Source organism: Cololabis saira, chromosome 12 (genome assembly GCF_033807715.1).
Source record: "Cololabis saira isolate AMF1-May2022 chromosome 12, fColSai1.1, whole genome shotgun sequence".
Classification (NCBI taxonomy): domain Eukaryota; kingdom Metazoa; phylum Chordata; class Actinopteri; order Beloniformes; family Belonidae; genus Cololabis; species Cololabis saira.
The window spans coordinates 18,480,918-18,506,050 of NC_084598.1; the positions used below are offsets into that span (position 1 = coordinate 18,480,918).

The 25,133-nt window shown below is 39.2% G+C and overlaps 1 protein-coding gene across 3 annotated transcripts in view; it reads right to left on the minus strand.

Moving 5' to 3' along the window:
• Positions 1-25,133, minus strand: part of LOC133457016 (IQ motif and SEC7 domain-containing protein 1-like) — a 107,047-nt gene that overhangs the window by 65,807 nt on the left and 16,107 nt on the right. For 2 of the 3 annotated variants that reach the window (XM_061735821.1, XM_061735829.1), the window contains exons 2-3: positions 21,330-21,359; positions 9,799-9,906 (exon numbers count right to left, since the gene is read on the minus strand). In XM_061735821.1, coding sequence (XP_061591805.1) covers positions 9,799-9,906; positions 21,330-21,359 — 138 coding nt within the window. The remainder of the gene's footprint in view (positions 1-9,798; positions 9,907-21,329; positions 21,360-25,133) is intronic. The other variant, XM_061735822.1, reaches the window with a different exon arrangement.

Below are 25,133 nucleotides of genomic sequence, written 5' to 3' on the forward strand. Positions count from 1 at the left end.
TGCTGTGCGTCACTGCAGGCATAAAAAGTAAAAGCATGCATACGTCACATCAGATCATAACGGGGAAAATAATAAAGCAGAAAGAAAGAAAATCTATCTAAAGAAAGTATGGTAACAGAATGTTTTCAATGTCACTCTGCCGACATGCCTCCAATATTTTTACATATTTGTGCACTTTTTTTTTCATACATTATGTGTAAAGATGCAATAGACAACCATGATTTTGATCTTTTTTTTTTTTTTTTTCGCTTGCACATCTGATGGGCCTTATTCTCCTTGCAATCAGTGTAACCTAGAAAAAAAAAGAAATACAATAAAACCCACATCATCCTTATTGTTGGCAACAATCCCATCAGATAAATGTATCCTAAATCTAGATGATACAAAAAGTGGAGGATTGTAATCAGAAGTGAGTAACGTAAAAAGCACATGGTACAATAGGACCTCACCGTCTCTCTTCCCATTTTTGAGTTAAAGAAACCACATGGCATGCATGCACTCCTGAATCAAAACTCTGCTTCCTCAGATCCTGCTTCAGAGCGCTGAGTGGAGCCTGTAATTAACTCTTTGAGAATGTGATGATGAAACAGTAGCTAGGAACTTCAAAGATAGCCTTCCCTGGAGTTCAAACACATTACGGAAGTAGGGCCTCAGCTTTATGGGCCCATTAAATAATTGTGCAGTTGAAATTTCCATCTGGTGGAATGTAAACTTTACAATCCTAACAGCAGTAAATAAAAAAGGCCAATAATAAAGAGGGAAGTCACACAACTAATACAATTTTAAGTTTGGTGGTAGGATCTCTCCCCCTCATCACTTTATATATGTATATACATATTGTACTTTAACAAGCACCAATTCTACACAATGAGGGCTCATTCACTTAGCAGACAGTTTGCTGCCATATACAATAAATGTTTACTGTGTTGTTAAGGCCTTTTCCAAATTACCTCAGATACTGTAAAGGCCTGACAAAGGAAAATGCTGTGATGAAATACGTGCAATGACAGCCTTGATGAGGGGTTCATGGCAATACTTCTTCAGTTCCACAGCATGTGCCACCTTCCACCATATTAACTCCTGCATCCCAGTCTCCTGAGCTGCCGTCCTGCACCCAGCAGTCAGCAAATAAAACAGTGGCTGCTTCAGCAGGGGAAACTGGCGTTATGCGACTCCCTGGAATCAATAAATGCTGCAGTGGTATTATCTAAGGGCCTGAAGATAATTCACAGGTTTTGTTATGAAATGTACATTTACTGTAATGGAGTTCATAAACCATATCAAATATTTATACATGAGATGGAGCTACAAGTTGTAATCCATCTCAAAAGACAAGCTGCCCAATCAGAACCTACAAGTCAAATAAGCCGTGTGATCATCACAACTTTACAACCTTCTGGTTATACCGTGGCAGCCCTTTTAGTAGGGGGTATCAACACTGGCAAAAAAGATTTACGCTCAAGCAAGGCCGCCAAGCCCAACTGTTACCCTGTAAATCCCCTGCCAGATATCTATGAATTAAGTCAGATGTGTTCTCGTAATAGACAAGAAGAAGAGTGATGCAGATGGACAGAGTCAGTGAAGGAGGAAAATACAGACCTGCAGATGTCTCTTTGACTGAGCGAAGCAAAAAAAAAAGAGAATATCTAGAGGAAAAAGACATGAATCAAAAGAGAAGCGTGAAGTGAAGAAAAAAGGGCGAGAGAGCATCTTGGGTATTTAAAAGCACTCATTCAGCCTTGAGCTGGGCTTGATGGGTACAGAGAGGTCTTAACTCTGCACAGGGCTGAACTTGAAGGCAGCTGCAGGCAATGAATACAGCAACCACTGCACAGGCAATAACCCAATCAGTTAAATCTTGCCTTTTCTTCACGTGGTTTTATGATGACAAAGAAGCAATATAGATAGAAAAGATTGGGACCTCTTCCACTGATGAGGTCATGTATGATCCTGTTAGATTATGGCCATATAATACATAAAGGAATATACCCTCCCCCCTTTTTTGGATAAACATTTCTACATTTGACCTCAATAGATTATGAGGTCATATGTATTTGTATTCTTCCTCAAAAAGCCTTACAGTAAAGAACAATAATTCCATGTAACTAAAAGGTGCAAGACTGTGTTCCTGTCAGACTGCTCCACTTTCACTGTGTCAATCTGTCACAAACACACTTCCACTGTTCACCTCCCATCGCTGCAGATCACAATACACACAGTCGTTATGGGGGAGGACAATGTCAACAGAAGAGCATTACAAGCACGCATTTTTATAATAATGATTAACTGTAGCCCCAGAAGACACATGTAGCTGATTACTGATGTAGAGGAAGATCATGGGGAAGCAAGAAAGAGAGACCGAAAATCAAGGTAAAGAATCAAAGAATACAGCCAGTGGATACTAGTGTGGAGAACTGGCAGGACAGCTTTGTATGGACCTTTCCATGTGGAGCCGTGAGGCTGTAATGTGTGCAGAATTACCTCAGATTCAGCAGTTACTAATGCCCTAAAACTCATCTGTGTAGCTTAAGTGTAAATTGCCTATTTTTTGAAAAAATTTAAAAAAATTGGGAGAAAAAGAAATCAGGGAAACAAAAGGAATAAAAGTACAATACACACATCTCTAATGTAATGAATAGGTATCTAAGAATATACTACTACATCTCAGCTACCAGCGGATCACACTGCCCTGTGAGAGGAGGAGAGAATTATAAAAGGCTGTAAGTGGAGATATCAAAATGGTCATGTTTTTACTTCTCCGTCTTTCATCATAACATTAATGGGGGACATCAGCCTTTGGTGTGACCGCATTATAAACTGGTAAGACCATGTTCATGTTTGCTAAAACTCGAGTTCAACACTGAGATGGCACATATACTGTAATAACAATAACTTCTCATTCTTGCACACGGAGCATGAGACTCAGTAGCTTCTGACATGAAAAGTGCCCCCATTGTACTCAAGGTTGCTACGACCACCGGTACCACTACTGGTCTGCAGTGTACGTGGCTGCAGACGCCTCCCAGTAGACTCACTGCTTGAGTGCAGGACTTGCTAATGAAAGTGGAACAGAGAGCAAAGAAAAAAAAGAAAGAAAAAAATAAACTTAGTCTACCTCAACTTTCATTGTCCCCTGAATAAATGGTTGGAACAGCATCAGACTTTATTATTAACTTAATGGAAAAGCTAGGATTCTTTTTGGTTTAATTTATAAAGCAACATACAACCTCATGGTGTTTTTGATGGAACATTATTATACCTTTAAACACACTAAATCCATTTCTGTCAAGTTTAACATTTTAACATTAAGACATGGATGTATTTATACAATCACAGATGTAAACATAACATGGCGGGTACGGCATCTTCGCAAATGACAGAAAAACACACCAAGTAACTTCTCCCCCTCCTTCCTTTGTCTTCTTCACCAAGCCTGTGTTAAGATCTTCTAATAGGTCTGCACTTGCTTCTCATTTCATCGGTTTCTTACAGTAAATGTAAATTAGCGTTAAAGGCCCATCATGGAAGTAGTCAGGATTAGGTCTTCCAATCCTGGATTGGTTCTGTGTAGAACATACAGGCTGTCAATCCTCACCTTTGTAAGACTGGTGCATTTCCATCACCCCTAGATTTGCGCAAAACCAAATATCGAAAAATAAATCCAGTAATGGAAACAGCACTAATTCGAAAAAACTCCTGAATATCGAATAAACCTTTTTACGCTTCGAGGAGGTGGTTTTTCAGGCGATTCAATAATCCACTTATTCGCAAGTGTTGTCATGGCTGCCAAAGCAGAATTTCAAAGCGACAGTACCGATAACTGTCCTTGCTCATAAGTGTTGGGACATATAAAATTAAAAGGTAAAAAACATCTAATGGACCTGAGATTAAAACCATAGTTTATTTATTTTTTTATTGGAGAAGGATTATAAATATGGCTTCTTTGCAAGGCAAGGTTTTTATCTTTTTTATATGCAGCTGTTTGGATTGTCTCAGTGGTGTTACAGCAAACTTCACTTTTGTCTGCATTGTTATTTGAGGGCTTGAAGATGACAATCATACTTTATTGGTTTCCTCCCACATCTATTTCATACTAAAATCTCTTCTGATGCACTAAATCCTTAACAATAGATTCTATATAGTACAAGACGAAATCCCCAAATTCTTTACAAATTTAACTTTTATTGTGAGTTTTACAGAGTGGCAAACCCCTTTTTTGCTTCTGTTCTGAAAGTCCCAGCCACTCTGGGATGCTCTTTTTGTACCCTGACTTTTCCAGTCTTCTGCTCTGTTTCACAACTTTGAAAATATGTTAAAGTCATCAATTTGAAATGAAGCATAGATATTTCAAAAACAAGAGCATGTGTCAGTTTCAAAATTGTAAATGTTATATTCGTTAAATTTTCCCATCAAAATAAGGGGTTGAATGATTTGTAAATCACTGCATTCAATGTTTATTTTACTGGTGAGTTTTGGACTGATTATTAAAATTAAGCTCAAAACGGTTACTTTTATGAAACTTCTCACAGCTTTCTCATATTTGGCAGCTGAGACATTTTGTAGTAAATAGTAGTTACAGTACATATTAGTCATATAAAAGTAATTTCCCATTGTCATTTAATCAATTCTCACTTTAACATTTTCGTTTCATTTATTGAGGCAGTGGAGACATCCTGGCAGCGATGAAACCGCGAGCATCGCCACCAAGGACCTGGACACCCATGCGAATGCCCCATGCAAACCCCCCAAAAGCCCACAGAACCTGCCAACGCTCGGCCACCAAGGGGCACCAAAAGTGGAGCACTGGAACACAAACCCAAACAACCGCAGAGCCAGACCACAACACAGAAGGACTTGGAAAAGAAAAGGAGATCCACCTACCTCCCAGTGCACCGTGACTTATCCACATAACATTTATTTTATAAGATATATATTGATATGACTTCTCTCCTTTTCTGTTCTTTGATCTACAGGCTCGGGTTTATCGCCAGCTGTTAACTGTATTTGTGAGTGATGCAGGCAGGTCATGACTGAGGAGATATTAAACACCCCGACAAATGTTCATAAGCCTGAAGATGGTGCTCTGATAGAGGTCAGGTAATCTAACACTTTTGTTCTGGCTTGGATATTGTAGTGCAGTAAGGACAGGATCATGCCCGTTACAAGTGGATGATCGTGTGTGAATCCCTGGAGTCACATTATCTGACCCTTTTCACTGTCTAAGGGGAATAAGCCCACGTACAATAGGATTATGACCCCAGTTTCAGCCTTTGCAGTCTAAAGCTAAATCAGTTTATTCATTTCACTTTTTCAATGAAACATGTGTAAATAGCAAGTATAACAGTTTTTAAAATATTTGCTGTTTTTCTGTGTATTATAATGTTTTTATTTTTGACAGTAGGCATATAAAACTTATTGCAGTGCAAGAAAAGTGTACTGTATATCTTAAATAGTTTCTGCATGAATAAATACATTTATAAACCACGTACACCATCAGTACAGAAACCCAACAGAGGATATAATTCTGTTGGGATGTGGTCACAATTAAATGCGAGTCAGCAACTTGTGCATTATTCTTCTGTGCACAATGACCCTCGGAGACTCCACATCAGTCCCCAGCACAAAGCCAGTTCCCTTTAACAGTCTTCTCAGTTTCTTTGAGACACCCTGATGCTGATGGCCTGGCATGACTGCGAAAATAGATGTAAACTCAACCCAAAACCCCTAAAGAACATATGCAATATACTGGTACACACGCTGAAAGACTTAGCATCTTCAGTAAGTACAGCCGGCTCTGTCCTTTCTCACAGCCAAAAATTTGTACCGTATCCCAAATCCAGTCTATAGTCCAGATGAATATCTAGATCTGTGGTTTGCCACTCGCTTCTTCTCCTGTGATGGAAACAGAGTTTACTCTAAAATAACCAATTATCTCCTTGTTCATGATTAAGATAAGATAAGATGATGGTTCTCACACTATATCACTAATGAGTCCACCAGTTTCCTGCACACTGCATCGTGTCCACTATTGGCAAACCCCTTGGCAAGAGTCTTCTGAACATTTCTGCAGAAAACAGCCCCTTGACTGGTATTCTCTGCACCTTCATCTCTTATCAGCTCAAGGACTTGCTTTGTCCCGATGACTGGAGCAAGTAGATGACACCCTCTTCACCCCAGATTACTGAAGCAAGTATGACAGCCTCTTCAAAAGTAACCAAGTAATGCAACGTGCAGAGGGTCCACACAGGTGCTAATAAGTCTGTAATGTCATTGTGTACAGGTAATCCTGGCCAACTGCCACTGTGGAGAACCTACTGACTGATTGTTCCCTCTTTTGGTGAAATGAACAGCTTTTTTGACAGAATCCCCATAACACTGTATGAAAATAAGTTACCACACACTAATAGACTGCCTGTGAAAATCTGCTGTGACATTGATCAAATGCTCATTATACATACAATTGCTTAGGTGGAAAAGGCAAAGAGGAGGTTGGCAGTAATAAAAAGAGGCTGAGTGAGTACAGTGTACACTAGAAACAAGAGAAAGAGAAGAACAGAATTGAAGCAACCATTTAAGTGTATCCCAGGAGTATAGTTCTACTATTACCATTGTTCTGTTTGCTCACAATCTGATTGGGCATCCCCAGAGATTGCCCCAACTCTGGTATTAGGCATGTTGAGCAAGCTGATGAACAAGGCTGCTTTAACACCAGAATTCTTACATTAATTTCTAATGTTTTCTTGAACTCATTTTAGAAAGTCTGCAGTAATTGTTAAAGCTGCTACAGTTATTTTAAACATCTTATATCTACACTTTTAGTCGAAGCTCAGTGCATTCTTGCGAACAATTTTAGGCGTAAAAACACTTCTGATGGTTAAAGTCTTCTTGAAAATGTTCCATCATTCCATCGGAGCAGCTATCAACATGCTGCCTTACGTGGCACCACAGCTCACAAATGGCAACATAATTAATATTTCACCCTTTCCATTCCTGTTAGTGCTCCACAAACATAGTTAGAGAAGGCTGGCACAAAAATCTGTGTAGTATCAGTATCAGACAACAGCAGTGCTTCGATTGTGAACAATTACACAGCATCATTCAACACTTCTCTTTAAAACACAATGTGCGAAAGGTGATGTCCTACTAACCGCTGTCTAGTGCAGTGATCCTCAACCTGGTTCCTTAGGGCCCACTAAGGCCCTAACCTGCACGTTTTCTCTGCTTCAGCACAGCCTGATTCAAATGACGGCATCATGAACAGACTCGTGTAGGCCTTGGTGACAAGCTGATGATGACCATTAATCAGAATTAGGTGTGATGTAAGGAAACATCTAAAACATGCAGGATAGTGGCTCTCGAGGACCTGGAATGAACACCACCATATCACTACAACATCCTGGATTCAGATCTTGCATGGGATCTTTTTCACATTATGCAAGTGAGCTTCCACTGCTAAAATAATCTGTAAAAATACATCACGACATAATAATGACATAATAAATGCTTGCTCTTAGTTTGAGCTCCACACTCGCATTTACTTTCATACTTCAAACTGGCCAGAAATGCAGGATAAGCACATGGAGAATAAATGCATTACCAAAAATGTTTGCCACAGAATACAAAGTACCTCAGATGGTCTGCTGCACAGAACTATCAAGGAAACCTTTGTGGGGAAACTGGAGAAAAGTGCTTTCATAGAAGAAATACTTCTCGTCAGGTGATCAGATGAACCATCTGACTACTGCCTATCCCAATAGGCTCCTCAGGAGACTGTTGGCAAAAATCAAACTTTTATAAACCCCTGCATAGGGCTGGGCGATATATCGAGATTTTAATATATATCGATATATTTTCAAACACGATATGGTATGAGACAATATAGTTTATATCGATTTAAAAAAAAAAATATATATATATATATATATTTTTTTTTTACATTTTTTTTTTTAATGATTTTGATATAGCTTATTTTGTGACAAATTGACTTGAATATTTTATTTGAGATTTGCACAAATGTTTTGTTATTTGCACAACTGTCAACCTCAGTGGAAAAGTCTGCCTGTTACTGTCTACATTGTATTAATTGCACAGTGTATTTTAATTTAATTGTTATGCAGGAAAGGGATATTTGTTTTATTTTATTCAAGAAGCATTTTTATTCTATATATGCAGGCAGTTTATTTTTATTTCATTTGTTTTATACATTTTGATATTGTGCAGACCTCTGTTAATAAAGGAACCTGTGTGACATTTGGCACAAGGCTTTGTATTAAAACTGACTGTTTTTTTAAGGGTTTGCCTCAGAACAAAATGAAGCTAACAGAGATGCTATGCTATAATGCTTTGGGGGAAACCCCAATTATGGCACAGAAAAAATATCGAGATATATATCGAGTATCGCCATTTAGCTAGAAAATATCGAGATATGACTTTTGGTCCATATCGCCCAGCCCTACCCCTGCATCTTCCTGAAAAAATTGAAATGAAAAAAAAAAAACTCATTATTTTTTGTGATTGTTTTTTTTATGACAAATTATTTCCAGTGCTGATCTGATAAATGCTAAAAGCATCCACTATAACATTTAGACAGCAGGGATTGCTGACTATCTTTACACATAAAATCAACTTGTACAACACAGAAAGGGTCGATCAAAGTCTTGCAGTCACTTAAACAGCTTGAAAACGAGCAAGGAGTGTTCTCTCAGGAGTCAGATAGCCCCTGGCTCAAAGTAATGCTACTAATAATGCAGGAATGCAAAGTAATCCAATTTTCGGAAATATATTAGCAGAAACCAGATGATCCAGTTCTTATGAGGGCATGTTGCCTTCCACTTGTATCACGTAGAAAGAACAGTAAACGTACAGTACACAGAAGTAAACAACTCTGCTGAGCTAAATAAGAGAATGATCAACTTTTCCTCACAGCAATAATCTTGTTCAAAGTCATGATCATTTAACCCATTAGCTTTCAGCTATACTTGAAAATTACTCACAAAGCAACAGTCCCAGTCTGGGACTGTTCATCTGGGACTCCCAGATGAGCAGTGAGGGCACAACTGTGCGAGGAATTCATCAGCAAGAAAAAGCAAATGCTTAGTTTATGCAAAGTCTAAAAACAACCACAAATGTTCTTACTCATCAGAAACTTCTTAACACTGCTTTTTAAAAATAGAACAAGTTCCAACCACGCAGATTTATTTTTGGGCTGCACACATGCCAAAAGTGGGCTATGGATTAGGCATACATTTCTTTTTAATGATCAAGTACAAAGCAGAGGGAGGCGTCTCTAAGCCTTTCTCCATTCTTTTGAAGCCCTCTTAGTCAGACTCGCAGATGTGACTGAATGCTCTCTTCTCTCCTTGTTTATTGAGAGGCTCTCTGAAGGTCCGAGCTCAGCACAGACTAATGGCTGAGCACCACTGATGGTTCATTTACGCAGGGATCATATTTCATTAATGCTACGCTTAATGATCTCCTGCAGTGCATTTGGTCACAGGAGTTGAGTGTACGCATCAGGAGAAAAAAAGCAGCAGCACTCAGACTGCTGTCATGAAATGCTGATGACTGCAGAACAGCTGCAAAGCCTCAAACACTAGGACACTTCAAAGTTTGTAGTTGTCAAACTGTCATGGCCAATCTCTTCTGGCAAACAAAGGGCCAGATAGCAGGACTTCAATGTGAGTGCTGATGACAATAACAGGAGCAAAAAAACAGGAAAAAAAGGTTGCAATTTTGTGTCGTAAGTGCCACAGAAAAAAAAATGTACATCAAGGCTGTAAAAGTAACATCTTACTGTACCCAAAGGACGCAGACTTCCACTTGCGACACGGGGTGACTCTTCTGCAACCTTCAGACACCGACCTCCCAGGATTCTCAGTGGCTTCGATTGGTAGGGATGCATGTCTCCTATGGAGGGACAAACGGTGTCAAAACAAAGAACATGTCTACTAACAAATAATGACATGTATAAAAGAAAGTTTTAATGTGAAATGTCTGCTAAGCAATATACCTTCCACTTTCCACTAAGATGTTGCCCAAAGAGAAGTTTATAACTTCACTAGGGTTGAACGATTAAATCGCATTTGCGATAATATTGCAAAATCATACATTTTGAAATCGCGACGTGAGCAGTTATAGGTTTGTCACTTGACGCGAGAGTGAGCGAGCACTAGACTGCATCAACTCTTCATGCTGCTCTTCACTCTGAAAATTAACTCTAACTCAGGAACTACTTTGGGATTATTTGGGTTTTTACAAAAGGAAGATGCCATGCAATGTCAGGCGTTCAAAGCAAGCCGTGCTGACGTTGATGAGTAAAACTATAAGCTTGTTCCAGCATGTTAAAAAAACAAACACCAGAGTACGACAGATGTGTGGCTAAAATGTCGAGCGTTAGTGCGCCAGACAAGCCAAAGACGGGGATCATTGCCCGAAATGTTTGAAAGTGTCGCTCCTCACGAGTGCAGTTTAAAACGGCACGTTAAAACCACTCTGTCAATAACTGAGTCCTCAGCTAAAGATGTGGCGCCAGCACGGTGACCAAGCCTGGGTTCACGACATTGAAAAAACGATACAGGGGCTGCATTTGTCCGGGCTGAGCCGGGGTACAGAACCACTGCTGCATCAGGAGACACTCATCTAAACAACAAACAGTTCTCATGATCTTCAGTTTTGAAAAATTAAAATAATATTTTCAACCATTATGCCAATGAAACTCCTTGATGGTTTTTTTCTTGCAGTTGGATATTGGATAGTAGAGTTTACTATCAGAGCTCTGATTAAAACTATTAATAATCCATAGCACAATGCGGATTAACCTACTTTTTTTTTTTTTCTTCTGGTGAGACAGACCATCGTCACTCGTCAGTCTCAGTTCACAGATTGGTACTGTATTAAGATATTGGTAATTTATGTGTCCTTGAAAAGAGGTGCTTAAACAAGTTACACCACTAGATCTGTTTTAAACGTCTATGAGCCTTTTGGTGAGTTTAACTGTCCCACTTTGAAATGAGGCAGGAGCGATGTCTGCTAACACTGATGTTAGTTTCTGAATCACAGCAAGACCAAAGAACCGTCCCACTGCATTTTAGAGGAACCAGGCGTTAGACCAGAACCAGGCCTTAGACCAGAACCAGACCAGAACCAGGCCTCAGACCAGAACCAGGCCTTAGACCAGAACCTGTTCAGAAGCCACAATACTACTGCTCAAACTAGGATTACGTTAACTCCGGGACACGTTCAATTTCTTTTATTATTCCATTTGTTAAAATCTTAAGTTGTTCACTGTTTTGTTGGTCCCAATATTACCGTAAATATTTTTATCTGATTTAAAAAAATTAAAAAAAAAACAACGTACAAACAAAATTTACTTTCAAATTCATATTACCTTTATTGTTTTGTCAGTTTAAACTTTATGTCTTTGAGGTAGTAGATCTGTTGATTTGTAATTGAAGTCATCTGGTCATTATTATTATTACATTATTAGGGCCCGAGCACTTACAGTGCGAAGGCCCTATTGTATCTGCAGGAATTCTTCGTATTATTATTATTTTTCTGACGAAAGGAGAGCCTTTTTGCCCCCCTAAACGTGCCCAAAAAGTCATCAAATTTTGCACGCAAGCTAGGCCTGGCGAAAAATTTGATATTTAATGGTTTGCATTAATGGGCGTGGCCTAATGGCTCAACAGCGCCCCCCGGAAAACTTTGTGCCTCAAGCCCCACAATACGGTTTGACGTACATGCACGAAAATCGGTACACACCTGTATCATGTCACAACTTAAAGAAAAGTCTCTTGGCGCCATGGCCGAAACCGAACAGGAAGTCACCCATTTTGAATTAATTGTGTAATTTTGGCGAAATTTATGCCATTCCTTCGGCAATTAATACGGCCCGAACCGTAACGTGACCCCAAGTGTGTTATACATCAAAATGTGCGTCTCCATCCTCCGACACCACGCATTACTTTTCTCTTTCAAAAGCGTTACCGTGGCGACGCTAGACGCCAAAAAGCACGCCCACCCTTCATCTCATTGGTTCAGACAGATAAAACTTTGCGCCTCAAGCCCCATAATACGGTTTGACGTACATGAATGAAAATCGGTACACACCTGTGTCATGTCGCAACTTAAAGAAAAGTCTCTTGGCGCCACGGCCGAAACCGAACAGGAAGTCGGCCATTTTGAACATTCTGAATTAATTGCGTAATTTTGGAGCAATATATGCCATTCCTTCGAGAATTAATACGGCCCGAACCGTATCGTGAACCCAGACATGTTATACATCAAAATGTGCGTCTCCATCCTGCAACTACGCGCATTACTTTTCTCGTTCAAAAGTGTTACCGTGGCGATGCTAGACGCCAAAAAGCGTGCCCCCCCCTTCATCTGATTGGTCCATATTTGATAGTTCTCCAAAAGTCACCAAATTTTGCATGCAAGCCAGGCCTGGTGATAGATTTGATATTTCATGGTTTGCATTAATGGACGTGGCCTAACGGCTCAACAGCGCCCCCTAGAATACTTTTCTCTGCCATAACATTTGAATGGTTTGACATAAAGAGTCGTGGGTGGTGTCATCGGACTCGGTATTGAGTCCTTGACCATAATTGGTGAAAATTAGCCCCTTCTTCTGATTGGTTGTCCCTTTTTTCTGTTATAACTTTTGAATGGTTTGACATAGAAAGTCGTGGGTGGTGTCATTTCTGATATGCTTATGGGGGACGGTGGCCATGAGTGCGAGGGCCCGTTCATCGCTGCTTGCAGCTTTAATTATTTATTATTATTAGTCTGTATATTGTATTTACTGGTTAAATTTAAATATGAAAAACATCTTTGGAAGAACATTTTATACCAAACGATATAATATTTATTTTGTATTAAAACATCCATTAGGTTTTATTAGGAAAAAAAATGCATATGAAATCGCAATCGCAATATTGGGGGGGAAATCACATTTAGATTTTCCAAAAATCGTACAGCCCTATCTTTCACATAATTATATTTTATTTTAGAGCAGTGCTACATAATCTTGTCTGTAAATGCTACAAACCATTTAATTCATGCATCTGTATTGTCCTATAATGCACACTTTCAAAGAAAGACTAGCAATATAATAAGCTTCAAACCACTAGGCTCATAATATTATGACCTGGACAAAGCTGAGTTAAGCTTGTGAAAAGCTAAAATATTTAATTTAAAGGATGAGTACTTAGCTCATTAACTCATGCACACAGCTGAGGCAAAGGAAGAGTTCTTGGTGCAACTTCATCAATTTTAAGATGCACGGAAAGAGGAAGCTTCTCTCAATAAAAAAGTATTTAGAGTTGTCGACTGTATCACTATCAAAAAAAAAAACAACATCAGCCAACATGGTACATGACAGGATGAGTAATGTACAGTTGTATCCATAAGTATTTCCTCCATTAAGGTTTTTATTATTTTGCCTTCATACCCCTGCACAATGGATTTGTGGAAGACTTTCAGCTTTCATTTAAGAGCTTGAGCTTTCACAAATATGTGCCATTTTCCATTTAGGAACAGCCATTTCCACTATGTTTTTAAAAGGCTCAAAAGAATTTGGACCAGGATCAGTTTACTGGCCCTGTGCACTCCACTCCCTCATTGAAGCAAATACAAGGTCCAGTCCGGAGTTGATGTCACGTATTGAATTGACATTTGGTAGCTGTTTCACTAGAGCCAAGAATCTCTCAATCCAAGTGAAGGAGGACATCATCAGGCTGGAAAAAAACAAACACATCTATAAAAGAGAACACCAAATCTGGTGAGGAGCTTGACAACAACAAAAGGACAAAAAAAAAAGGACAAAGACAAAAGAACAACAAAGAACTTTTTATATTTGTTTAAATATTTCTGGACCTAACTTCAGTGTTACAGTCTGACATTACAACCTACTTTTCACCTGCTAAGCTTACTCTTGCTATGTTAAAGCTCTGCAAATGAAACACCCAAAGTATTTGAAAAATCGAGCTGATTTATGAGACAAACAGACAGGCACCTGCGTTTTCTAGTCATTTAAAACTCAATTTCAAAGTGAAGAGTTAAAGCATGCTCAAATGCTCCCTGTGATTATTTCTGTAAATTTCCTGCACATTTACAGTAGTATGCTAATGTGTTTTGTAACAACTAGAAGTAGAAATAACTCCATGGATTCAAGTTAACAATACTGTGTCCTGTTGAACAATAATAGTAGATTACGGTATTTTATCAGCAGTCTCTCCCTCCGTCTCTTTCCTTGTACACACACACACATACACACACACACATACACACAAACACTTGACCCAGAGGAAGGATGTGTGAACTCACATCCAAGTCAGCAGTTCCGGTCACTGAGCCGTGCCACCTTTTGATTGGTTGTCTCAGACCTACCACATTTCCAAACAGTCATCTCACAAAACACCAAAGCCCTACCATTTCAGAGAATGAGTCATCCCAAAAAAATAAATTCACATCCATGCCATCATGGATTATGTTTAAACAATTGTATTAAGTCCTCACTAAGTCCGCTTAATACCATAGTGCTCAGATTACAAAAAAAAAAGATAACCCTGCAATAAGGTCCTAAAAAACATCTAAGGCCAAATGCATCATGGCTCCTGCCGTTTCAACATAATAAATTATTAACTTTGAAAATGCTAATGTTTGTGCTCTGACTGAGTTGAAAGATATGAACCTTGACTATGACTGAATTTACTTGCTTCCTCCCATTAGTTACTCCGACGGCACCCCACTGTCAAAAACTCAGATCATGCTTCAAAACTGTCAGACTAACGACTCGGTCACAAACACTCATAGTTTGTAAAAAAGGGCTGCAGTTTTCTATCAGCGATGCTCTTTGTCTGCATCTTTGCTTTCTTTCACCACAAAATGCACATACATATTCGGTATGTTATTTAAATCCTGAGAAGGGGGTGGTTTAGATTAAGACACAAGATTCAGTTTGTTCAGTCAAAAGAAAATTGCGTATGAAAAAAGACAAGGTTCAGTCTACTGCCCATCAAATATGAGACTGCTCTCCTTAGCAATAGAGATGCATCGATCGGTAATTGATCGGTATCGGCCGATAGTGCCCCTATCGATTTGATCGGAGTTCTCAAAATAATAATTCAAAGCAGGCCAATCCGATAACGTTTACAACAACAAACCGCCGCCCGCGCATGCATTCCCACATCTCAGACCCAGGTCTCCTAAGGGGGCGTGGGAGTCTCTACAAAGCATCAAACCTGAAAAATCTGTTAAAAGCTGCTCAGCTCTGTAACCATTAATTTGGGCTCTCTTCGGGGTGTGTGTATGTGGGATAAGGGATGGGTGGGTGGGTGGGTGGGGGTCGTGTCAGGGTGGGGCGATTGCACGCAGATGTGTGTAGCCATGTTGTTTTAAATTGTGTTCTAAATAATCTGTGTAATTTTTCTTGGTATTGTATTACTTGTTACTGTATTTCTTTTTTATTGTGACCTTTCAAGGGACTGCAGATGCAAATTAGCTCAAAGCTATAATCTGGTACAGTGCATTAGATGGCAACATTTATGTTTTAACTGTACACTGTCCCTTTTTAAATAAAAATTGAATTGAATTGAAAACAGGTATGGGAGTTTTACAATGTCCGAAAAGGACAACAAATTTGCAGTTTGCAAGATGTGTGCAAAGTAGATACCCCGAGGAGGAATGTTACAAAAGAATTTCAACACAACGAAGCTGATAAGCTGATTTGAAAGTTTCTCACACGAAGGAGTATATTGAGTTTTCAAAAGTTGGCTGCCGCTAAGGCAAAGAAAGAAAAGGAGCATGCAGCAACGGCAATAACTCAGCTGAACGTAACAGAGACCTATAAACTACAGCAACAACAGCAAGAAAAATAAACAACTACATCGTAAGGTAATGGATTCATATGCCTTGATCATCAGCTGCTTTCTGTTGTAGAAGACGTTGGGGGTTTAAACGCATCGTTAGCTGCTTGGATCCCGGTACGCGCTGCCGAGTCGTAAACATTTCACCGACGAATGCCCGTCTGAGTTATACCAGATTATTTATATTATGTCCAAAGCCTTATGCAGGACGACAATCTTGTCATTCGGCTTCACGAGTGACGTTTGGAGTTCTAGTGTGAAGAGTTTCACTTCACTCACAAGAGTTTCCTGAGTCACACGTGGCGGATGCTATCGCTAACGCTTTCATAATTCATTACTATTTTAAGATTTAGTTCCTTTTTCCACAGGAAAACTAAGGTTTATATTTTACAACTTGTATCAACTCTAAAAGAGACACGCCTGCTGTTGTGTGTGTTGGTGCACATGTTGTACACATAATTATTGCCGCAGGAAAGCCTCAGCTAGTAAGCTATGTGTACTCTTCGTAAGCTGAGTCTAACTTGTCTCTAAATTGGGAAATATTGCACATTGTCTCAGCCTGCAATAAAACAGTCAATTCATGATACTTGCTCATATCCTAATTTTTATACCTAATAATTCAATGTCAGTATTGTTGTTGATGAGACAATATTGACGAATCTATGGATTTCACGCTGTGATCGGTGATCGGCAGATACTGATTTTGGTGATCAGTTATCAGCCCTAAAAATCCTGATCGGTGCATCTCTACTTAGCAACAAGATATGGTGAAGGCGGCAGGACAGGACGACAGATTTGTGTGATTCACGGGGCAAAACGTCGGCTGAAGGTGTGAGACAGCACTACAGCTAATCAGAAAAAAGAGCATTGTCTCTACCTGTCACTGCAGACAAATATCACTTTGAACTACTTTTGTGCAAACTGTCACTGCATTGAAGGATAGACTGGCCTTTTTTAGCTTACAAGTATCCATGAATTCACTGCATTTCAGTCCACCTGTTGTGCTGTTTTCAAAAGATGTCCTGCTGTTTAGCTGCAGGGAACTGCCGTTCCCAAGCTTTTTCACCTCATCTGAAAAAGAATCTGCAAGTGTGCAGTTTCCATGCTCCCCTTTTGCATTGTATGTTAATTTGGATTGAGCTAATATTTGAGCTGATTGGAAACACTTTGTGCTTTGAAAGAGTTTTGACCTCCACAACAGCAAAGCTTTATTCTCTTCACCGTCATCTCTATCATAATGGTTGAGCTGTATAATCCCTGCCTCTGTGTTTCCTCAAGTCTCTGTGGAGAAGTACAGGAAAATAAAAGCCACGGGCCTTGCATGGCTTTTCAAGAAAGCCTCCAGCCAGTCACGGGACTGCAGTTTCCTGACAAGCTCCCCAGGCCCCGGAGTCAAATCAAGTCTTGAATGAGAGAGAATGTGCACTATTCATAGCGAACAGAGTCATGGATGGAGTACCAAAAAATCTGATATTTCAATTAGCCATTTGTTATCAGACATTCAGACAAATACGAATGTCATCCATTACAAAGCTTACCAGTCACAATTAAGCAGGTATAAATAAGACAAGAGCATTTTCATCTTACACTCCCACTACATCTGGTGTGATAGCCACAGACTATTCTGCATGCATTTTGCTCATTGGGTTCATGAATGAGTGCTGTGCACCAGTATTTCAAGTGGAGAGGGGGTAGGAGAACATCATTAGACATTCACAGAAGAACAATCCAATAAAAGCAGGTCACTGAGGATGCTGAGAGGCACCTGAACATCTCGGCCAAGTTGTAATCAAACCTCTGAATGAAGCCATCCATTCTGATCACACAAAAACAAAACCAATTAAAAACGCTGCTGTGATGATACTCCTCTTTCATTAAGCCCGGAGCGTGCCTGAGAATAAAACGGTATCGGTGACTGGGTCAACGTCTCTCCACACACAGACGTCTTCTAAACCAGTGCATAGCAATCCTGCGCGAATGGGGCTTATTTATTCATATCGCTTGTGCCAAGTTCAGTGGCTTTTAAATTATTAATGATGATGAAATGCACCAAGTCCTGTAACATGCACATCTTAAACAGCCAAGCTCACTGGTGTCATGCTGCGGTATATTAACATGGTATGAGATGTAAGTGACTAACTGATCTATGGTGACAGCAGGTTGTTTTGGCAGTTGTTGAGATTTTAGGCTTCTTTCAGTGAGAAAAAATTCAAAGTCATGACGGATCATGACAATGCCAGAGAAATTCATGGTTACTCACAGCTGCTGCCTTCACTTTAAACAGATGCTCCAGACTATTTACCCTGAGATATTTATACTATACGTTGTCACAGTAAATGCACTGGGAGCAGCGGCATGGAGGAAGTGTTCAGGGAGGCTGTCTTAGTACGAAAGCAGGAACGTTCTCACAGAGTATGAAATCTGAATGATTCCTTGGGAATTGTCTAGAGGGGTATTTCAAGTTTTGTAAAAAAAAAAAAAAAAAAAAAAAAAAAAAAAAAAAAAACCTTCTTTACACTAGAAGTTTCAGATAGCAGTGTTTTTAAGTTTTTTTTTTACTGGACTTGAATAGCTGAACCTTAAAGTCACATTGTAAACCTAACCAGAATATCATGTTGAAAAAGGGATTCCTAAAAGCATAGGCCCTGACAGTAATCCATTGGCATACAATGCGAATTACACCAACCATTAGACCGTTAGAAAAAACCTTGCTTCCTTTATGTCGTATCATGTACCTGAACACCGCTCCAGACTTAACACAGTCGCAAAGATGCTCCCTGGCCATATCCCGCCCGGTGAGACAATGCACCCCGTAAAAGGCATATAACTGCTCCCTAATGTCTCATGGAACACAACAACAGGCTCCCGTTCTGTCCCAGTCCAAATCTGATCAAACATTCGCTGGAAGAACCAGAGCATACCTGATTTACCGAAGCCCCACCTGCAATCGACAGCACACAAAGGTTCTGCAGCTCAACCTCCCACTGCCACCCAGCTCTGGAGACATGTCCAAGTCCGACACATCTGAGCCATACTGGAGACAGGTGAGTCGCGAAGCAAATCCTTCTCCGTTTACTGTTTATGTTTGCAAACTCTGAGAAATAAAAGTAAGTAAAATGTAAAATATATGTCTAAGAAAAGTAAGGAAAAAAATTGGTTCTTGTAAGATTTAAATCCCATCTTTCTATACTCCAAAGTTAACTGCAAGGCACAAGCAAAATTAATTTATGTATATGGGACATGGTGCTCTTACATGCTTACGTGTTTCACTGAAATACAAGCCTGTTTTTTTTAGTGTTGTTAATGAATGCAGCTTTGTTGTGGAACCACTTTTCAGTTCTGCTCTGTGCTTCCACAAAAAGCTCTGAGTGGCTGCACTCCACCTGGTGTTATGGTGATGGGTGCATTAGAGACTACAAACCAGGGTATCTAATGAATCCCTGCAATGATATTTTTGTTTCTTGTTTTTCTATTGTAAAAATTATTGTACACATATACAATTGATTTTTATTTTTTTTACAAACAAATTTTGGTCAGGTCTATCGGATGCACAGTCTCTTATTTTTTATTGTTCAACTTTTTTCAGGTTCTGCATTATTTTACATTGAATGCACCGTATATCCTGTACATGAATTTAGTCATTAGATTCATTCAATAACTGCCAACATGTCACATGATATAAAGCAATCTACATGAGATTTTTGCACATTACTTTAAATGAAACATTAATATTAATATTCCTGGTTTGCAGGCGTCTTATTAACAATGAGTAAATTGTGAGAGCTGAGGCCAAACCACAACCTAGAATGCAGAGTGATGCTGCCATCTGGGAGCTTTCCAACCACATCAAAACATCAATTTGGTGAAATGGGATTGTTTGCCGCTGAAGCTCTGTCCTCTATTTCCACTGCACTGACTAATACTGAAAGATGTGTAAAAATAAGGTCAAAACAGACATAAGAATCAGATCTAATTGCATCTGTTTGAATAGGAAAAATTAAATGCAATGTTCTTTTCACTGGACTAAATAATATATTGGATTTTAGGCGGTACATTTTTTTTTTTTAATCTGTAAAAACCTAATACTTTCTTGCTTTCCAATATTTTTCTCTTGATGTCAGTTTTGAATGATTAATACAGTGAGTTGCAAACCACAAAGAATGCCAGTTATTATAGATGAAAGAAGTCAAATTTGAAGTGTGAAATAAAACTTAATTATTTATTATTTTAGAGAAATCCTATTGTTCACACGCTTTTTCATTCAAAGAAAAGATTCATAGTTAAAAATAATCCCTGGGCCACTGAGTAGCTCATCTGGCTGTGCAAACGCCATGCAGACAGAGGCTTCAATGAAGTCCCGGCCTGCCGCCTTTGGCTGCACGTCTCATTTTTATTCTGTCTCGCTACTGTCAATAAAAAAGACCACAAGTAACCACAAAATCTGCCAAAAGAAAACCTTTCTCCATTTAGTAATATTTAGAAATCATTGATATTTGTCAACAACTGCAAAAAAAATTCTAAATTATTTTGAATAATCTCAAGAACACTAATTCTTTTTCCCGCCAAAACTACCACTTGTGAGGATATCAATCAGTAGCACTCAGCTTCACAAATATATTTCAATCATGCATATAAAGAGACATAAAAGGATACTGAAACTGCATATACACAAAGACTAGCACACAGTGTGCTGGGACCCTTTAAATTTGCCTCACATTTGTGAGAGGAGAATTACGGCCCAGGGGGCAGGTACGACAGATCGCCTGAGGAGAGAACTGACTGGCCAGCCCAAATAGCCTTGACATTTTCACTGAAGCACAAAACAGGCTCTACATTTAACAAAAAAAAAGTATTTAAACAGTGTTAGATTCTTTAAAACATAGCGGTTCAGAGGTAGAGGCTGTTTGGATCTCAGAACGAGGCATCCCCAAGGAGAAAAATTGCAGCTTATGAGTGTGTTTACCAGTGAAAGAAGCCCATTTAGTATTTGTATGGGGGGCTATTTTCTCAGAAATATTTTCAAAAAAGATGGATCCACATGACAGTTTTAAATCTCAACTCTGTCAACGCATACACTCCTACAAATCTCTGGCCATATAAGTTTCCACAGCCAACAGCTAACAACAGTGGAATGTGACCTTGATATAAAAGCTCATCATTTCCTCCACACTGTAATATCCACAAATACTAGAACCGGCCCCATCACCCCTACACAGCACTGCTTCAGTCCTGCAAAAAAGAAAACCTCCCAAACCGACCTGTGTCGCATTTGTTGGTTAGTTTTGGACAGTCAAATCAGGTGAGTTATGTAACGCAGTGTTATCATTGTGCAGAGTTTTTACATATCCGTGTATGTTTTCTTTTTAATCAAAACACACAAGCTGCAGCAGCACATTCAACGAGACAACTCAATGGAAAATGTACAAAAATAGAACAGACTATTATTAAAGCAGATGGACATACCTGACCATTCTGGACGGGTCACATTCAGGCCTGAAAGTCGGGGCGGGGGACAAAAAACAGAAAAACACTAATGTGATTGAGTCAGGTGGAATCAAGGTTGCTGCAGTGTTACAGTAATGCAGCTAAATATATATACATTTACGTTAAAAAAAAAGCCCCACTAACCCAGGTCATTTGATTCAGCAGCTACATTGCTGCAGACAGGTTCAGCTATCTGGTACCGACAGGTGCTATACTTCTAAACAGATTAGTCTGGTTTCTGAGGAAAAAGCTTAATTCATAGTCCAGCTGCAACTTGGGTGTGACAAAGCTGCACCAACGTGTTCCAGTGGGTGTGAAAAAACTGCCACCTTCACAAATACAGTGCAGCTTGTGAATCTGAAAAGTTTCGTTTACACTGTATGGTCAATTTCAGCCCATAAAATGTATAATATTGTACACACATATACCATAAGAAAACACAGAGGGAATTATGTTACAAAATGACTTGTTCTTTGATAAATGAAAAGAAACAGAAGTCTGCATACTTAAAAATGCAAAAACAAGATAAGTACAATTTCTAAGCTGCATTTTGTGAAGAAACACACCACCAAGTTCACAATTCCTCTTTACAGGGGAGACTGCCTTCTGAAAAATGACTGAGAGAAAACTGATTATACTGAACCAACCCCCAAAATGAATTCTGTGTTCATTTAGGATGAAGAACTCAGAATCACGCATCTAACTGTCTTTTTTCTTGGCGGTTACAGCTAGAGCTTTTTAGACTTGTAGCACAAAGAGCTGTCTGCTTTGACACAAAATAACAGATAAAAATAAATACATCAAAATATAAAATACAATATAAAAACGTATACAAACTGTTTTTTTTTTCTGCTATGACACATGCCTACTGTGACAAACATTTTAAATTCCAGATATAATGAAGTGATAATGGTGCTGAGATGCTTCAAAGGCAGAACTGTTCTTGGATATTCAGGGATGTTGCCAGATGTACCTTTGAACTTTTAGCCTTGAAAACATATTATTTACATAATATTTACTTTCTATTCCATTTTGCTATGACATTTCAGAAGTGGTGTTAGACGAAGAGTACAGTACTTCGTGTTACAGCAGCAAAGGAAATACTCAGATCACAAAAATAACATGCAGCCGGTCTGCAAACCATAGCCCTAAGGGGCAGTAAAGCAACTGCATGGCGGCATCAGGGCAAATTTATGATCCGCCTTGTAGGCTCTTTTGAAATCTTGATTTCAAATGAAGAAAAACAGTGAGGTAAACTGACTACCATTAAAAACGGATGGCTCTTTTTGATACCGTTGTACTGCTCTTGAAATATTTGTTCTCTGCGTTACATGAAGCTGTGGTCGACGACTGTGGTTTTTATTCTCCTCAGCTGACTCCCTTTTCGTGGTTCATTTTTGTTCTTGGGCACTTCTCTTTGCATTCCAAAACAGCAATGCCTCTGAGCAAAGTCGTCCGTCTTTTCAGCAAAGCATGCAAACATTTCTTAATCATTTCCAGAAACCGAATAAAAAACAACATTTTGCTGCCGTTTTGATTGAGGCAAATCCCATGATGATTATGCAGAAAAGGTGCAGGTGAAAACAAGAGAAGAGTCCGTGTAATGCAGCAGGAGGATGCAGCTGCAGGTCAAATATAATTGCATCTAGAGAGGCTATTGATTGCTGACCTGGCGATACATCATTGAAGAAAAAACATCAAAGCAAAAGCATATTTCATAAATAATTTGGTAAATAAGTGTCCAATCTCCTAAACTGCTGCCCACCCAGCCATACAAACCAAACCATGGCAAAAAAGCTTGATCAGTGCCCTGGACAGTTTCCTCCCAGCTACACAGGACTGCTACAAATGGATACTATCATCACTACCACTACAAGTGTTAAGACAGCATACATGGTGATTTGTTTTGTTATTCTGAGACTGCAAGTGTCACACTTCCACTGAAGATAGATGGTCTGTCTGCTGCATCTTACAGAGTGTGATGTATCATCGGTCATTGTTATTCAAATGGAACCTTAGTTTGTACACCTCTGAACAACTGCTTGATAAGTTAAGTTTTCTTAGGCTGTTGAAGGGCTGCTGCAAAAACCAGTGAAGGCAGCACTGACAAATTGTCATTGTTTCAGTTGCGCTTCAGTTAATGCACGTACAGAGTTGCTTCCTGTCCAAGCATATGCATCACTGCCTTGTGAGGAAATCCGATATGCATCTAGAAACACACAAGTATGCTATGATTCAGAGTCAGTACATTCTTATATGAAAAATGTTGGTTTGATTCAATACAATTTTCATGCAGGATAATATGGGGCAAGATCATCACTGAGTACCAATGAATTCTGATTCACCTGGGACAAAAATCTATGTTGAAAAGAGGAATTTCCCCGTTTATTTCTTTACCTTAGCTATCATCTTGACTTCTGAAATTTCACAGCAAAACTTTGAAGGTGGATCATTCAACAGAAGTTAGAATCCTGGGTGAATAGTTTTTCTCCTGCACTTCCAAGCAGCACAGTCTACTGAGACTCATTGGGGTACGTTCCCAAAGTCTTTTAAATAATGCATGAAAGGACCAAATCCCATAGGAAGTATTATTCCTCACCAAGGCCTTCGCAAGCTGTGTGGCTGCTATATTCATCCTATATTGGCCAAAGATGAGCCAAATCTGCAGTGGTAGAATAAAACTTCAGTCCAGATATTTTATAAAGACATTTATAACGTTTCCGTGCCCTGTCAGTGACATGGCTTTTACCTCAGAGCATGTGGGTGGTATAGGATACAATCACGCCCCTATTCCTCTGGCTCAGATACAGGATCTGTTGCAACGAGAACAGTCTGTTTCCTGTTGTCAGGGTAAAAAGAACAGAGGGCACATCGAGGACAAAAAGTGCTGACTCAGAGTTTATCAATCTGCCTTTCTGCAAGAGTAAGTGCAACTGGACACGACTGCAGAAATGAGCGGGTGTGCTTGGCTTCAAAGGAAGTGGAGCATCGTCGACTGCAGCGCACTGCAACAATGCACATATCAACACACTTCTCAGCCTGCGAATCCCTTTTTTAGTGTGCATGTTGCCTTTTTTTTTTTTCCAGTATGCCATTTTTTTTTGTTTGAAACGTTGTGCCATATATCAAAATGGGCTTGACATTTTCGCCTAACTCTGTTTTACTTTTTACTCACCTCTTTCAGCCAAACCTGCTCCAATGCAATTACAATCCTATTATTTGTTTTTCCACTCAAGGATACTGAGCGGGACTGAGCCTTGGAGAAATGGCCACTAGCACAGCAACACACTACTACCTTTAATATGGAAATAAGGAAAACAACGCAGAAGCAATAAAGGAAATATATATAAAAAGGCAATTTCCTTTCCTTTATTCAAAAGGAAAAACAGGGGTAATTACAGAATGTCCAATGTTGTGATTGATAATATTCCAATACTTATTATACTCCAAAATTAGGACATATAAGCTGGGTTTCATGTTTGTTTTTTTTATTTGTTTTTTTTTATGTGGCTACACCCACTGAAAACAGGTGAGTAACTCTTCATATTCCAAAGAGTAATGTGGCTACTCAGGATGCTACTGGCTACTAAGGATGAGAGGCTGAACATTGCAGCACTGCATGCTCCTGTTATTATGCTTTCTAATTTTTAAAGCATCCTTCAGCTTAAAGATGAAGACACGCAGCCCTAACTTAATGAAGCTGACTGATAAATTCGATTACAAAACTGACTTATCTGAATAACCATCTCTACAGTTATCTAAACCATTATACCGTGTCATTCA